General features: G+C 53.6%; 5 protein-coding genes across 5 annotated transcripts; 1 reads left to right on the forward strand and 4 right to left on the reverse strand.

Annotated features, from left to right (window-relative positions):
- Nucleotides 1-118: 118 nt before the first annotated feature.
- On the reverse strand, nucleotides 119-2,470 carry EI97DRAFT_78533 (uncharacterized protein). Its single transcript, XM_033803076.1, has 3 exons — nucleotides 2,166-2,470; nucleotides 485-2,116; nucleotides 119-434 (listed from the first exon to the last, which is right to left on the reverse strand). Exons 1-3 carry the CDS (start codon nucleotides 2,369-2,371, stop codon nucleotides 182-184), a joined length of 2,091 nt encoding a protein of 696 aa, XP_033652685.1. The 5' UTR covers nucleotides 2,372-2,470; the 3' UTR covers nucleotides 119-181.
- A 1,767-nt stretch (nucleotides 2,471-4,237) lies between these two features.
- Nucleotides 4,238-6,025, reverse strand: EI97DRAFT_400576 (uncharacterized protein). The gene is made up of 5 exons (XM_033796440.1): nucleotides 5,503-6,025; nucleotides 5,225-5,450; nucleotides 5,006-5,174; nucleotides 4,704-4,952; nucleotides 4,238-4,648 (listed from the first exon to the last, which is right to left on the reverse strand). Exons 1-5 carry the CDS (start codon nucleotides 5,775-5,777, stop codon nucleotides 4,572-4,574), a joined length of 996 nt encoding a protein of 331 aa, XP_033652686.1. The 5' UTR covers nucleotides 5,778-6,025; the 3' UTR covers nucleotides 4,238-4,571.
- A 207-nt stretch (nucleotides 6,026-6,232) lies between these two features.
- On the reverse strand, nucleotides 6,233-8,295 carry EI97DRAFT_502094 (putative adenylosuccinate lyase Ade13). Its single transcript, XM_033802740.1, has 4 exons — nucleotides 8,080-8,295; nucleotides 7,567-8,020; nucleotides 7,267-7,518; nucleotides 6,233-7,216 (listed from the first exon to the last, which is right to left on the reverse strand). Exons 2-4 carry the CDS (start codon nucleotides 7,915-7,917, stop codon nucleotides 6,365-6,367), a joined length of 1,455 nt encoding a protein of 484 aa, XP_033652687.1. The 5' UTR covers nucleotides 7,918-8,020; nucleotides 8,080-8,295; the 3' UTR covers nucleotides 6,233-6,364.
- Nucleotides 8,296-8,453: 158 nt separating this feature from the next.
- On the reverse strand, nucleotides 8,454-9,405 carry EI97DRAFT_434387 (14 kDa subunit of cytochrome bd ubiquinol oxidase). The gene is made up of 4 exons (XM_033798619.1): nucleotides 9,263-9,405; nucleotides 9,046-9,154; nucleotides 8,941-8,994; nucleotides 8,454-8,892 (listed from the first exon to the last, which is right to left on the reverse strand). The coding sequence occupies exons 1-4, from the start codon at nucleotides 9,376-9,378 to the stop codon at nucleotides 8,788-8,790; spliced, it is 384 nt and encodes a 127-aa protein (XP_033652688.1). The 5' UTR covers nucleotides 9,379-9,405; the 3' UTR covers nucleotides 8,454-8,787.
- Nucleotides 9,406-9,557: 152 nt separating this feature from the next.
- EI97DRAFT_400586 (mitochondrial carrier) lies at nucleotides 9,558-11,440 on the forward strand. Its single transcript, XM_033796441.1, has 3 exons — nucleotides 9,558-9,776; nucleotides 9,838-10,314; nucleotides 10,363-11,440. Exons 2-3 carry the CDS (start codon nucleotides 9,846-9,848, stop codon nucleotides 11,118-11,120), a joined length of 1,227 nt encoding a protein of 408 aa, XP_033652689.1. The 5' UTR covers nucleotides 9,558-9,776; nucleotides 9,838-9,845; the 3' UTR covers nucleotides 11,121-11,440.
- Nucleotides 11,441-14,401: the final 2,961 nt, after the last annotated feature.

Genomic DNA, 14,401 nt, shown 5'->3' on the forward strand with positions numbered 1-14,401 from the left:
ATATCAATCCCAATATGGGCGTTTGGTTGGTTGGTCGGATGTGACAAGTATATGAATAGAACTCAGCCAGCGAGCGTTAGATGCAGTTTCCGGAAATTGTCGATTGTCGTTACAGGCGCATGCAGATGCTCCAGTCATGATTGGCAAGGGAAGAAGAAATGCTGAGCTCAAAAACAAGTCTTTAAGCAGGGGCTACGAGGCTCATCTGCGGTCGCAGAGCGCTGACAATGTCCTCCTTGGTGCCGACGACGCCCTTCGGAATTCGGCTGACGCGGTTAGCTCCAGTGCGAACGGCCATGCGGCCCACGGCAGAAATGCCCGAGCGATATGAACGGATGGATCCTGCGTCCGAGGCACCGGAGCCCGGGTCTCGGAAACGGGGCGGGGGAGCGAAGTCAAGAGCGGTGAATGTGCCCGATTTGCGCAGCATGTGCCTACTGGTGTTAGCGAAACGTATGAGAGAGAGGGCAGAGTGTAGACTTACGGGCTGGGCATTACAGCCAGATCATCGAAAGCGCTGGCCAAAGGCGTGTGCGCGCGAACTGCAGGGCTGTATGGCCTAGGCGTCCCCAGCGGGCTATCAGGCCGCATTCCGTTCTGTCTCTCTCGGATGGAGACTGGAGGGGCAAAGTCGATGGGATTGAACACCATCGAGTCCTCCTTAAGCTTCGATGGCGTAGGTAAGGAGGTTAGGGCAGCCGGTGGAGGCGGCGGTGGACGAGTTCCCGGGAAACGTCCGCTCATAGAAGACATTCCTCGCGGCGGCATGTGGCGGCCAGCAGAAGACATTGACCCCTTGGACATGTGAGGTCCCCGAGGAAGGCTACCACTGCGGAACCGGGGAGGTGCGCGAGGAGGAGGCGTCATGGCGCGACGTGTTACAGGCTGTGCGAAAGGTGCATGAGGCTGTGCCACCACAAATGCATTGCTCTGAGGATCGTACACAGCACCATCAAGATATTCCGACCCGTAGCTATCCTCGTAGTAGTCGTCATGATAGGCATGGCCGCCTGCAGGGTCAGGCTTGCTCTCGTCGAAATATTCCTTATAAAAGGAGCGAATGCGGAGGGCACGTTGCTCGGGGTTGTCATTCGGATCATCAGGCGGCAGAGGACGCAGGCTTAGGGATAACCGATTGGCACTGTAGTCGATCTGTTCTACCCCTAGCCCTACGGGCGCATTCGTCTGAGGATGAAGAGGCTCTGGCACAAGGGGTGCTTCCTGGGACAGAACGCGTTCTTGGCTCCGAGGGGGTGAGGGAGGTGTAATCTGGAAGGCGTCGCCATAGCTGGAGTCGCTTATAAAGCTTGCAGTGTTGTTCTGTAACACCGCTGCCTGGGATTGAATGCGTAGAGGAGGTGGACTAGGTGTGGTTCTCTGAGCCTTGGACTCTTGTACTTCGGGTTCCGGTTCAGCGGGAGCCGGAGCGACTGCGGGTGAGCCCGTCGGGTTGAAGGCGACATACTGTGTTTGCGCAGGAGGTGGGGAAGCAGCAGTGGTTCTCAGAACCGCTGACGGCGGCGACTGTGCGTTTGGGTTGAGCGGGCTGGGACTCCGGGGTTGTGCAACCGGTTCTGGGAAACGCAGCTCAGGTACCTCCCGATCGGGTGAAAGTGGCTCTCCACGCGGCGGGACGGAATGGGACATGCTCGAGGCGTTCTTCAACAGGCCATTGTTCATCCTGTCAGTCGCACCACTCGAGGTGGTGTACACGGATCCGTTGTCATGGGCAGGGAATCCTCCATTGCGGCTCACACTTCTGAGGCTGGCGTTGTCTCCCTTCATGAAACTCATCGTCACGGGGCTGTATGGATCGCTGGGGTCATGCATTGACCGTGAGAGCGAATGGAACGATTCCCGTGACGCATTCAGACCAGCGGGCATGATGTATGGGCTTCCCATGTCCAGGGAGATGCCATATCCGTGCCGGGCGGATTTCTCTCCGTCCGTCTTGCTCATCTCCATTCCTTTCGCACCCTTTTTACGCTGGGCCGATGAAGGGTCAACACCAAAATCGAGCGACTTGTACTTGTCCTTGGCGTCTTCCTCCCTCAACTTGCGGATATGTCTTCGATGGAGGTAGATTAGGACTATTGCGGCTGCGCCCAAGGGTATTCTAAAAGAAGTCAGCATCTTAGGACAATGCGGGAAAAGGTCTGCATTACACTACGCCTAGCACAATGGGAAGTGTGGGTATCTGGGTGGGCTTTCGACACTCAGGGGCATCCGGGTCGGTGCATGTAGAGCGTGGCATCAGCTGGACAGGAGACATGTCCATTGCAGTGGTACGGCTCGGTATTCCGGGGATCTCAGGATAGAAAGTCTCCCTTCTCGAGTGGCGATGGCGGTGGGCATGGTGTCGGTGGTCCATATTGTTTGGCTACAACTTCTGTCCCATTCGCGCGCGGGTGTCGGTGTTGGCAATGGTCCGCGTGATTGTTCAGGGAAAGAGGCAATTAGAAGTGGGTTGAGTATTAGTGGCGTAAGGTCGTGATGGGGTCGTGAGGCGCTCGACGGAGTTCTCGATATATGGAATCAACCGTGGGCGGCGGAGGGAGGTCAAGGAGTGACTAGCGGTGAGTGCTGTGAAGGTGGCACAATCGTACTGTTAACAACAAACAAAGCTCTCCGGCCCAAAAAGAGTGACTGGGGTGGGAAGAAGCAAGTTGGGCAACGGCAAAGGCGAGGAGAGAGGGATTCGGTAAAGAGCGACTCCCACAAAAGAATGATGGGTGGTGGTGAAGGAGAGACGAGGCGGGCGGGAGGAGAAGAAGAGGCATCCAGGCCCTGGGGGGAGAGGGAATCGAGCAGTTATCACAGCTAAGCGCGTTGATTGGCCACGAACCCCGGACCAGGCGCAAACTGGCGATGCGTCGCACCACAGCGAATGGCTGAGGAAGTGCCAGGGGCTGCTAATTAATTGCTTGCAGGAGGGTATTCTTACTTTAATAAAATAAGGCTGTTGTGAGCAGCGAGGGAATTGGTGGGCAATTCTCGATTCACTGTTGTGGATGCATTCCATCAAGTCCCCGGCCAAGCGACAGTTACAGAAGCTTTCCTGCTCTGCTACTTCTCTCCCATCTCTTGTCGAGTATTCATCTTTTGGTCCGTCCCTTTCCGTCCCCGTGCCCAATTCAACTTGTTCAGTTGTTCTGTAACATTCAACGGCTTGCTCAGGGGGATTCTGTTGGACAAGGTTTATGGTCTTTCTTTAGCTGGCCCCACGCAGTTTTCCCTTAGAATGGCTTGACCTCCGTGCTAGCCTTTCCGCTAGCTTGCATGTATTTCCCCCATACCGCCTAGTGTGTATTGCAACGGGCGAATCAAACCGCGGTGCCTGAAATGGACCCTGTCGGTGATCTCTTGGCATCTCATCTCATGAAAACGGAACCCCTGCGAAAAACGGCCTTGTGCGTGGCCGGCGGCCGAACAAGCCCCTAGAAATAGCCTCGAGAGAGACGTGAGACCGCCTCATAAACCTGTCCAACTCTTTCTGCTGTTGAAACGAAAAGCTCCCAGCTGGCAGAGAGTCTGGACTTGCATTTCTGCATCGAAGTAGGCACGACATACCGAGCACAGTATCTCTCCATCCCAGTGAATGGAGTACATACTAGTACTCCGTAAAATTCACATTCATATCTCACCCATCCCCCTTTTACAACATCTCACCAAGCAGACCTATTTCCGGCATGCCAATGTCGATGCAACAAGCACAGTGCGCATCCGGAATTCCGATGAGTAATGGAGGGAAAACCCCTTGCTCATTTCGAGTCGGATATTTGTGCTTATGGTGGTCGAGGTACCTACCCTCATTTCTTTTGATTGGAGGGGTCCTAGCTTCCAGCCATGAACAGCCATGAATAATGAGGGCATGTCGAAAGGAAAACGATGACGATGATGTCAGTCGTGGTATCGAACACCTCCCTTCATTTTACACAGCATATACAAGGATCTGGCTCAGGTTTTACAATCAAGAAGTAATCTGCTGCTTTGATACTGCGGTGGGCTTGAAAATGTTCTACTTTACTTGCAAAGGGTATCGGACATCAAAGGCACACACTTCGGTGTTGGCTCCTTCCTTCGCTTATTCAAGCACCGAGACGTGCGAATGGACGTCGTACATGTACTGTGCATTACGTGTATTACGTGTACATACATAGGATAAGGGCAATCAGTGCAGTGGACGTACGGCTCTGCCATCGATGTTGGGGAAAAGATCGGGTATATTTTGCTGTGTGAGAAGATGCATGGATTGACACATAGTCACAGAGTAGAGGTCATGTATAGAAAAAACGCATTATCGCCTGAGATCCCGTGGCCTGTGTTTGTGCCGCCAGCACGCAGTGCCCCGCCAGACTATCCTGTCGTAACCGTGGCGGCCTAGAAGTCATGGAAGTGTATAACGAAAGGAGCCTTGGGTATCGAGAAAAACCAAATGAATAGACAGGAGATCAGCCACCCACTGCTCGACGAAAAAAAGAGAATAAAGAGAACAACGGTCAGAAGATGGCCGTGAGACTGAGCTTCGAGACACATCGCAGGAAAATGTGCTCTTAGGACATGGGATATACTCAATCGTCCCCGCCATACCATCGCTGTTGACGCCGATAATGTGTCCTGACCCAGTACTGATGGTAGGTAGACACATCTGCAAAGCCATTAGCCGACTCAACCACAAGCGTAGATCCGACTTCACCACTCACCTCTCTCCCCAGACAGTCCCAGCTGAGACGCCACATTGATGTACCCCTCCTCATTCACCGGTACGGCTTTGATATCCACTTTTCTCGCATCAATGTCGGTCTCTTCCCAGGTCGCACGGCAGTAAGGACATGTTCCCTTGCCGGCCTTGGTCTTGATCCATTGAGACATGCAACTCTTATGGAAATTGTGGCCGCAAGATTGTTTACAGTATACGAGTGCCTCTTTGGTTGGCTCGAGTTCAGTGCAGCCTGGGGGAGGAAGTCAGCACTTGGAAATCGGTGAACTGGTGAGATTCACCTACAGATAGGGCAGTCACCCTCAATAGGCTTGCGGTTACCATTAGCATCATCCCCGTCGTTTTCGGCATCCGGAATCGGTGGGGCTCGCTTGAACAAGTCGCGTAATTCGGACGATGTCAAGGCTAGCTGGTATGCTATGTGCTCTGGGGCTTTCAACACGCGAAGCATGACCTGAGGGTATTAGTTATGAACAGTCAATGTACCTTCCGAACTCCACTTACATAGATGATGTGCTTGCACTGATTCCCCTTGCGGGCATGCGGACAGTTGCAGGAGGGCACTTGAGATACTTTTACAGTGTACAAGTTGCCGGTCGTGCCGACGATCGTTACCTTCTCTTCTGGTACCTCATCCGTTCCGCATCGCTCACGACTTTGAATGATGAGTCGCTGCGTCAGTGCCCGCTCTTTAACTTGTAGGTAAGACTGCGGTGGATGTTGGCGAAACCTAAAATCCAAGTCAATACAGGTTCACGGACGTGAGATGTTGCTGGACATACCGCCTGAGCCTCTTCTCTTCCTGCTTTATCTCGCAGTCTGCATCCATTGACTTTTTCTTCCTCCTGCTCTTGGGTGTTACTGTTGGTTGTACTCCGCCGCCTTCAAGCTCATTCTTTAGCTTCTTCTTTGGTGAAACGTGGTCCCAGTCTTCTTCCTCGTCGCCTAAGTCGCCATAGTTGGTTATCTTTCTTTTGCGGCTTGTGAGGAGTGTAGCAAGCCGTTGTTCTGAGAGAGACTCCGAACCATCCAGAGAAGACTCTGGCGCCGGAAACATTTTGCTGACTGTAGGGTACACAGCTACTCAATAGTAAAGTTGAAAGCGTCGTCCGAGCTATGGATATCGAGGATAGTTCAGATGAGGGTTGGTTGATTGACTTTTGTGGCAATTGGGGAAGTTTAGATCGGGAAATAATCTGTCGAGAGAATAGGTACGCCAATCTTCTATTTGGCCTCCGCGGACCGTCCTCCGGAAAGTCAGTGGAAAGGCTACGTAGTACTCCGTATTGTATAGGAGATCTAGAGTTACAGTGAGAGATGGGTGGCAAGCCTGCCCCGTTCGTCATCGGGTCTAGATTTAGCGCCTTGGCAATTCACGAAAGTTCTGCGAAGTCATGTGACATGACTGATCAATCGAACTTGAAACCTGAAGTTAGGTGTCTGACCGGAGAACATCTCACAGCACTGAGTGTCTAAGTCTAGATCGGGCAGCCCGCTTTCATATTATGTGGGATCCCCCATACTTTCCATAGTTTCATCTTTTATCCAGAGAAATGTCAAATTGCAAATACTCACTAGGTACTACATTCATACAAGTGTTTTCTATCCCATTGCCATCTATCAGAAGCCCCATTCGAGCCCAATTTAAACGTGAAGCTCCGCGGCCTCCTGCAGCTTAAGTGTCCCAGCCTCCACATAAGCCTTCAAAGCCTTGCTAACCTCCCTCGTATAAAATGCATCGACCTGTTGCGGCGCCCTTCCCGTAAAGGTCTCCGGCTTTAGCAACTCATCCAACTCGCCGACGATCGGCTTGAAGAATTCCGTTCTCCGAATGCGGTCGATCAGGTCGTTATCTTTGCCGTGTTGCTTCACCTCCGCACCGGCTTGGTGGCTCAGAACGCGAATTTCCTCGTGGGCATCCTGGCGGGAGACGCCCTTCTTTACGAGAGCCATGATAATGTTCTCTGTGGCCATGAAGGGTAGCTCGGCTTCAACTCGCTTCTTGATAACAGCGGGGTACACAACCAGACCGGAAGCGATGTTGTTGAGCAGGATGAGGGATGCATCAGTGGAGAGGAAAGCTTGGGGCAGGCACATGCGGCGGATGGCGCTGTCATCCAGAGTACGCTCCATCCACTGCGCTGCGTAGGTTGCAGAGGCATCGGCGCTGAGGTTTCGCAGTTTGCGGCCCAGAGAGCAGAGACGCTCGCTGCGCATGGGGTTGCGCTTGTAGGCCATGGCGGAGGAGCCAATCTGGGTTGACTCGAAGGGCTCTTCGAGCTCTTTGAAAGAGGCAAGGAGACGGATGGCTTGTCCGATGTTCTCGCAGGTGGCGCCGAAGGAGCTTAAAGCATTCAGGACATCGGCGTCCACTTTGCGGGGATAGGTCTGGCTGGAGATGATATATGCTGAATCGAAACCGGCCTTCTTGGTCACGAGCTCGTCCAGCTGCTCGACCTTGGAGTGGTCGCCATCGAAGATCTGTAAGAAGGAAGCCTATGTGTGTCAGCAGAGGAAATAGAAAGGCACAATGTAGCTAGACTAACCTGGGTGCCAGTAGTACCCTTGACACCCCTGAATCGAAGATCTTCCCGTGCCCGCTCGAGGTTCTTCAAATCTTTCAACAAATCTTGAATCCACAAACAAGCTCGTTTTCCGACGGTGGTCAACTGAGCTGGCTGGAGATGAGTGTAAGCCAGGCAGGGAAGGCTCTTGTGCTCCTTCGCGAAGGATGAAAGCTTCTCAATGACCGTGGCAAGTTTAGGAAGCAGAATGTCCAACCCATCCCTCAGGAAGATCTAGGAGGGTCAGCAAATATACAGGCCAGCGTGGTGATTGATTCCTACCAAATCCGCATTGTCAGTGCAATAACAGCTCGTCGCTCCCCAGTGGATGATGCCCGCGGCAGCTGGTGCCTTGAGGCCAAATGTATGCACATGAGCCATCACATCATGCCTCCGCTTCTTCTCCTCTTCAGCAGCAATCTTGAACTCATCATCCTGAATAATCTGGTGCTTCTTCATCTGTTCAATGGCCTCATCGCTGATGTCGAGCCCAAGCTCTTTCTCGGCTTCGGCCAGCCAGATCCAGAGTTGCCGCCAGGTGCTAAACCTGTTGCGGGGGCTGAAAAGATACTTCATCTCATTGCTGGAGTACCGCGAGTTCAGCGGGTCCTGATATGTGTCGTTGGCCGACATTGTGCTTGGCGATGGTTAGTGCGACTACAGAGGAGTTGACATCCAAGGCGAGTACGGAGTGGAAGAAAAGAGGAAAGCAAGATCTCGAGAAGGACAGAAATCACTGCAGAGGTATGTAAAACGCATGGCCTCTCGGGACTTGAAATGGCGGGATGTAAATACCTTGGGGTGGTTTTCAAAAGAGCGCTGTGTAGACCGACGTCAAATTCTTGCCAAACCGGGCAAAATCGAAGTCAATTGATTCGGCGCGGAGAATGACGAGACTTCTGAAGAAACTTCCGAGAGAATATAATCCGCTTCCTGCAACAAAGCTGGGCTGCGATCTCCGTCTTCACTCACGCGAACAGAAAAATGTTCAAAGGTGGGATGGTGTGCAGTGGAGGGGCTCCAGGGCTGGCCGCGACCGGAACCGGCGCCAAGTCTCCAATTGCTCCCCTCCCCCGAGCTCACTGGTGCAGCTGCGAATTATATTATAGGGCCTTTGATAATGGGAGCGTTTTCAATGGTGAGTGGAGCTTCGCTCAGTTCCTTACTCACTCTTGAGACCCCTCCCACTGAGCCGTGGACGGCTTCTGTGAATGCTTTACATATGCGGAGCAACACCGAGTCGAAAACCATTACCACACATTCTCAAACATGATTGACAGGTCATATCCAGTCTATGTTCATAACAATAGATCGTAGATGCAGTGGTAGATTGGCTCGGCCGGAACAGTCGAAAGCCGTACAAGTACTTAACAATCGAAACAATGCTGGCCGGGAGGGCATTGCGAGGCGCTCGAGCAGAGAGAAATGACATGTTGATATACACTCTATCGCACAGCCAAATTCTTTTCCCCTTCAATAGGTGCCGCTTTCCGTAATTCTGGTTTACTGCGCCGCCTTCCGCCTTGTCACAACCATGGCCTCGAGATCCTCGCGCTCCTTCATCTCAGCCTCGATCTGCTGAATTATTTGGGACAGGTAGGGAGTGTCCTGGGCAGAGTCAGTACCGCAAAATGTCAGTCGTGCCATCCGGCATACCTCCTCATCCTTGGTCCATTCCTCCTTGGGCAAAAGCGTATGGGACATGGAGCACTACATCGCCTTAGCAAACCGCCCGGCACCCTATTGCACTCTCCTCCATACCTGGAAAGCCCTGCGCATGCGGAATACACGGTCGTAGGCCTCCTTGGGCGGCAGACGCTTGAGAGCGAGCTGGACAACGTCGTTCTCCTCCGGAAGAAGATCATCGGCTCTGCGGAGGCGATCGCGTCAGCCCGGCAACTCGAAACCAATTGAGGGCAACCGAGGTGTTTTCCGATCCTTTGACAAAGAATTGGCGCATAGGGGAGGGCGTCCGTACCTCAAGCCGAGCTGCCTGTAGCCAGCAGCATTGACATACCAGTTCGCCAAGGGAGTGAACAACTTCTTCAACCAGGGACGCCTGGAGACGGTGGCCGCAAGACTGGGCGCAGACATGGTGACGGTGTGTCGCTGTCGGTGGAGGGGAGATGGCGGATGGGGGGTTGCAATTGGGCGAGATGAGGTCGTCGGTCGCAAGCTCCAAGGTTGAGTTCGGTCAAAGTCGTCGTGCCAAGAAAATCACGCAGGTCCTAGCCAGGTCCACTCTACTCCGAGTCCCCACTCGCACTTCTCTCGTGCCATCTTCTTCGCAACCATCCTTCTCACCTATACTGCGACACCGCGCTCGCTCACTCTGTCCCAGACGTCGCCGCGCCGCACTCGTCACTCTTCCCTTACCGGCCACCCTACTATCCCCTTCTCCTGTCCATGGAGCCGCTTAATCGCTAGCTATTGTGTCTCTCAAGTGCTGCGGGGTTCCGCACACTGAGGCACCTCCACGGGCACGACGGCCTGTATGACCTCCTGCTCCCTGCCGTCCATGAAATTTTCCACTGACTTTCCTATCATGGACAGCCCCCATCATGACCGCCGAGCCCGATCTACCGCCCAGTTCAAGCAGCGCCGAACCTGGTTACCGGACGCAATCCCCAGTGACTGTCTCCCATGGCACCCCAGACACTCGTCGTCCAGAGTCGAAACTAGGTGCATTATTCCCTAACCTCGCTGTACGGTGCGCACACCTCCCCAAAACAACAGTAAACGCCGTTTGCGGTTCTGCGGCGGGTATAGCCTCTGGTATCGTGACTTGCCCGCTAGACGTCATAAAGACGCGCCTTCAGACGCAGGACAGTTTCCGACCGCGCAGCCAACCAAGACCGACACGCGCAGTGTACAACGGTCTTTTGGGCACGGCTCGCGTGATTTGGAGTCATGATGGCTTCCGCGGCATGTATAGGGGGCTCGGCCCGATGTTGCTCGGCTACGTACCCACCTGGGCCACCTACATGAGCGTCTACGACATCGTGAAGGAAGCGACGAAGAAGCGAACTAGTATGTATTGGAGAGTGCCTATTGTGACATGGATCTGATGATGGCTAGGTAACAAGTGGGCCTCTCATCTATGCTCCGCACTCTCTGCAGGAGCCTGCTCAACGCTCGTTTCAAACCCTATATGGGTGGTGAAAACCAGACTGATGTCGCAAGTGAGCGCGCGAGCATCAGACGCCCACAGACCGCCGTGGCAATACAAAGGTACATTTGATGCATTTTGGAAAATGTACAAGAGTGAGGGGATATTAGCCTTCTACTCTGGTCTTGCACCCGCCCTTCTCGGGCTTACGCACGTGGCAATACAATTTCCACTCTACGAATTCTTGAAGGAGACATTCACAGGCTCGCCTATGGGTGAGGCGACAGACGAGGATCACAACGTGGTACACTGGCCTGGGGTGCTAGCAGCGACAGTTCTCAGCAAAATATGTGCAACTTCGGCTACGTATCCTCACGAGGTCCTTCGCACGAGGCTTCAGACACAGCAACGCTCCTTGCCCTCGGCTTCGCATAATGAGGTGTCCTTCCGCGGCGGGCTACAAGGTGTGTTCCACCACACGCGTCCACCGGGGACGTCATCCTCCGACGGGATGGTCAATGTCCCAAGGTACCGCGGCGTCATTACGACCTGCAAAATCATCCTCCGGGAAGAGGGTTGGAGAGCCTTTTACAACGGGATGGGTACCAATATGGTCCGCGCGGTGCCTGCTGCTGCCACCACCATGTTGACATACGAGTCACTGCGGTCGCTCCACAAGAGGTTGAAGAGGGAAGGTGAAGAGATAGAACGAGCAATGGCAGCATAATACCCGAATGGTTGGCGTTTGCGACGCAGTTCCATACACTGGCGTTAATACTCCGTCCGGCTTCATCGGGGCTTTTTCCCTTGGATCAGCTCATCTGTACATAAACAAAGCATCTTTCTCGGGGAACGGGGCAGGGTGGGACAGGGTTGGGCGGCATTGGTTCGGGTCTAGGGTTCTTGTTGATGATCGATCGAGCGGTCTGTCAGCACAGCAAGCGCAGGTGTTCTTGGGCGTCTATTTCTTTACAATACCGGGTCGTTTTTGTCCTCTGGCCGGCTAACGTTGAGTATATGTATAGTACCCCTCTATATAATGCAAGTTCATTTGGAAATGTCTTTGTCGGTCACATATCTGTGTTCTTCAGGAGCAGGGGCACTTACCTTGTGCACTGAAGATTTTGACCGTGACAGTGGGGCCTTGATGCCTTTTATTACATCATCATCAATGCAAAAATATTCTCTTTCAGCCCCCTCTCTCGACAATGTTCGCGGGTGTCGTGGAACAGCGTTGGTCTGCTGTGTTTGGAGACTCCCTCACTCTCTCACTCTGGCTCTCCGCTCGGCACCCTGTAGATCACAAGGGTCCCTCTCAGCGCCTCCAATTACATCTTAACAAACGTCGTGCTGAGGAGGAACTGCCATTGGCAGAGCACAACCCGTCAAATCCTTCGAATAAGAACGGACGCAGTGACCGGCCTATACCCCTGGGTAATGGTGCATTCCGTGGGGACAAGCAAACGCTCGAGAGGGGTACACTGGATCCTTCAAGACTCGGTGAGGGGTGGGTGATAAGTGATTGCATGATCATGTGCGTACGTACTTCCGCTTCACAGGACGAGGAGTTCACTGATATATAGCGTTTGTAAGTGTTGATTCCGGTTGGAAGTCGCGTGCTTCCAAAGATAGGGATGGAGTATACGTGATTAGCAAGGTGGTGAAGGGACTTCACTTGGAGCTGGATAGCGATGTTGGGGGATGTCGGGGCCAGGGGCGCAGATGGCGTTGCAAACGATTGGGAGAAGTGACTTCGTCGTTATCAAAAGAGAATTGTGAGGTTCGGGGAGTAGATCGGTGACGGAAGACTTCTCAAGCATTCATGTCGAAAACGCCGGTCTATCTCGGGGACTGCAAGGTCAGCGAAATTTGTGCTTGAACTGACAGGTCTTCGCTGTCGGTGTCGAGATATGAATGCCTCGGCGTAAATACGCGGGAATTCAAACAGCTGTCATCGAATCGCGTGCTCAAGGATGAAGAACACACTATGTGACTATATGTCAAGGATAGGGGAACGTGTACATGACCATGGTCCATATCCGCACAACGGCGTCAAACGGACCCAGATTCCTAGGGACCGACCATGCCTTTTCCCGGGCTACTTCCATCCTCCCTCTAGGAATAGCAGATCAAGCTGTAGTGCACACCTCTCCACAACCCTCCCTCTCAAACTACACTACCATACACCTCCCTTCTACACGAAATTAGCACCTCCACTCACACACCTCACCATTCCAATCGCATCCCTCAAGAATCCCCTTCCTATTCAAATCCCATGCCACCACCTCATCAACCCCACCCCACCATCTCCACCATCTCCAGCCTAGGAAGCTCCTACTGGGACGGACCGCGAGACCGCGAATGGGACAGCGTACTCAGCGGCGGGACCATCGACTGGGATGGCAAGGGCACGACAGCTACAGGTGCGAGCGTGATGGGGGAGACTGAGTGCGCCAGGCCGGAGAGTACGACGTTGGGCGTTGCGATGGGGAGGATAGGTGGTGAGTCCCTGGTTTCCAGTGCTGTTGTTAGGAACGATGATGGTCTATCATTGGGAAGACAGTATGGGAAGGTAGAGGAGAAAGAGAGGGAGATGGTGAAGAAAGGTAACAAGAAGGAGAAGGTTGCATTACTGCCTTCCCCTGAACTCTCCTCTGGTACCCCAACTCCACTGCCTGGGATCCCCGGAACGAAGAACCCACAGAGAAAACATGGCGCTAAAGCAGATTTACCTTCCCCTGAAAAAGTCATCAAGAAACCGACCGACATCGACATCGACATCGACATCCCGGGATCAGCAGCCGAAGCAGAAGAAAATGACAACCCGCCAACACCGCCCCCCAAAACTTCCCTCCGCGCCCTGCGAATGTGGGACGGGAAATACTACCCGAAAGGCACGTATCCACGCCCGGACAGCGAGAGTTTCCTCCCGTTGGACCTGGGACACCAAGGAGGACTTGGGATTGAGATTGATAAACTGGGAGAGTTGCTGGGTTATAAACTCGAAGCTGCCAGTGATGTACCAGCAACTTCGACGTTTTCTGGAGATGACACATCTCGTACTGCGCATAGGAACAAGACACTCCGAATGTTGACGGAGCCGGAAGAGACGTTGAGAAACGAGACGGCTGCGGAAAAGACATCGATCTCTTCGCAGGAGGAGGAACCACGCGTTCGCATCCCCTGGCCTCGCGACAGTGACGAGGAATTGGCCTCCAAGTACAAAGAACCAAGGAGAAATAACTTCCCGGCGTACCCACTGCCACCGACCGCACCGCCCGTGGCCGACAAACGAAGGCCTGAGCTCGACAGAGGGCGTCATGACAACCCTATACCCAACCTAATATCCAAATTCAGCAGCAACAGCAGCAGCAGCGGCAGCGGCAGCGGCAGCTATCTCTCCAGGCCCATTTCCCCCTCCAGCAGCAGATACCCAGCAAGCTCTCTTCTCTCGACCGCACCCGGGCCCGCTCGCCCCAGCCTCTTTCCAAAACCTCTCCAGATCCGATCCCAACAGCGGCGAAACCCTTCGCCTACGTCTTACGCCCTCTTTCCTTCTCCGCCTCGCCGCTCACCTCTCCAATCCCCGGCCTTACCCTCCATCCCCTTAACCCCGTTGCACACTCTAACAAATAATCAACCTCCCCCGCAATCTGCACGCTTGAACCGCACCCTCGCCTACGCAAATCAACTCCGCGTCTCTCAATTCGGCGACCCGGACTCCGCTAACGAGATCTATCCTGCTTCTACCTGGGGTGGCGGTATAGCGTCCACGATTGGGGGATACTCGTTTCCGTCGCCCTCGGAGCGGGCGTTCGGGTCAGTTGCATATCATGCAGGGGGTTACGGGTATCCTCCTCCTTCTGCTCCTCCTCTTCATCAGCCTTCCTATCATCATCAATATACTCGCGACGGGAATTTAGAAGCAAGCATGGCTGGACTGGTCCTCAATGATCCTCTAGCACGACTTTCGGAAAGGAAACATCACCAGAGAGTCCTTCGTTTCAA

Source organism: Westerdykella ornata, assembly GCF_010094085.1.
Source record: "Westerdykella ornata strain CBS 379.55 unplaced genomic scaffold EI97scaffold_15, whole genome shotgun sequence".
Taxonomy (NCBI): Eukaryota; Fungi; Ascomycota; class Dothideomycetes; order Pleosporales; family Sporormiaceae; genus Westerdykella; species Westerdykella ornata.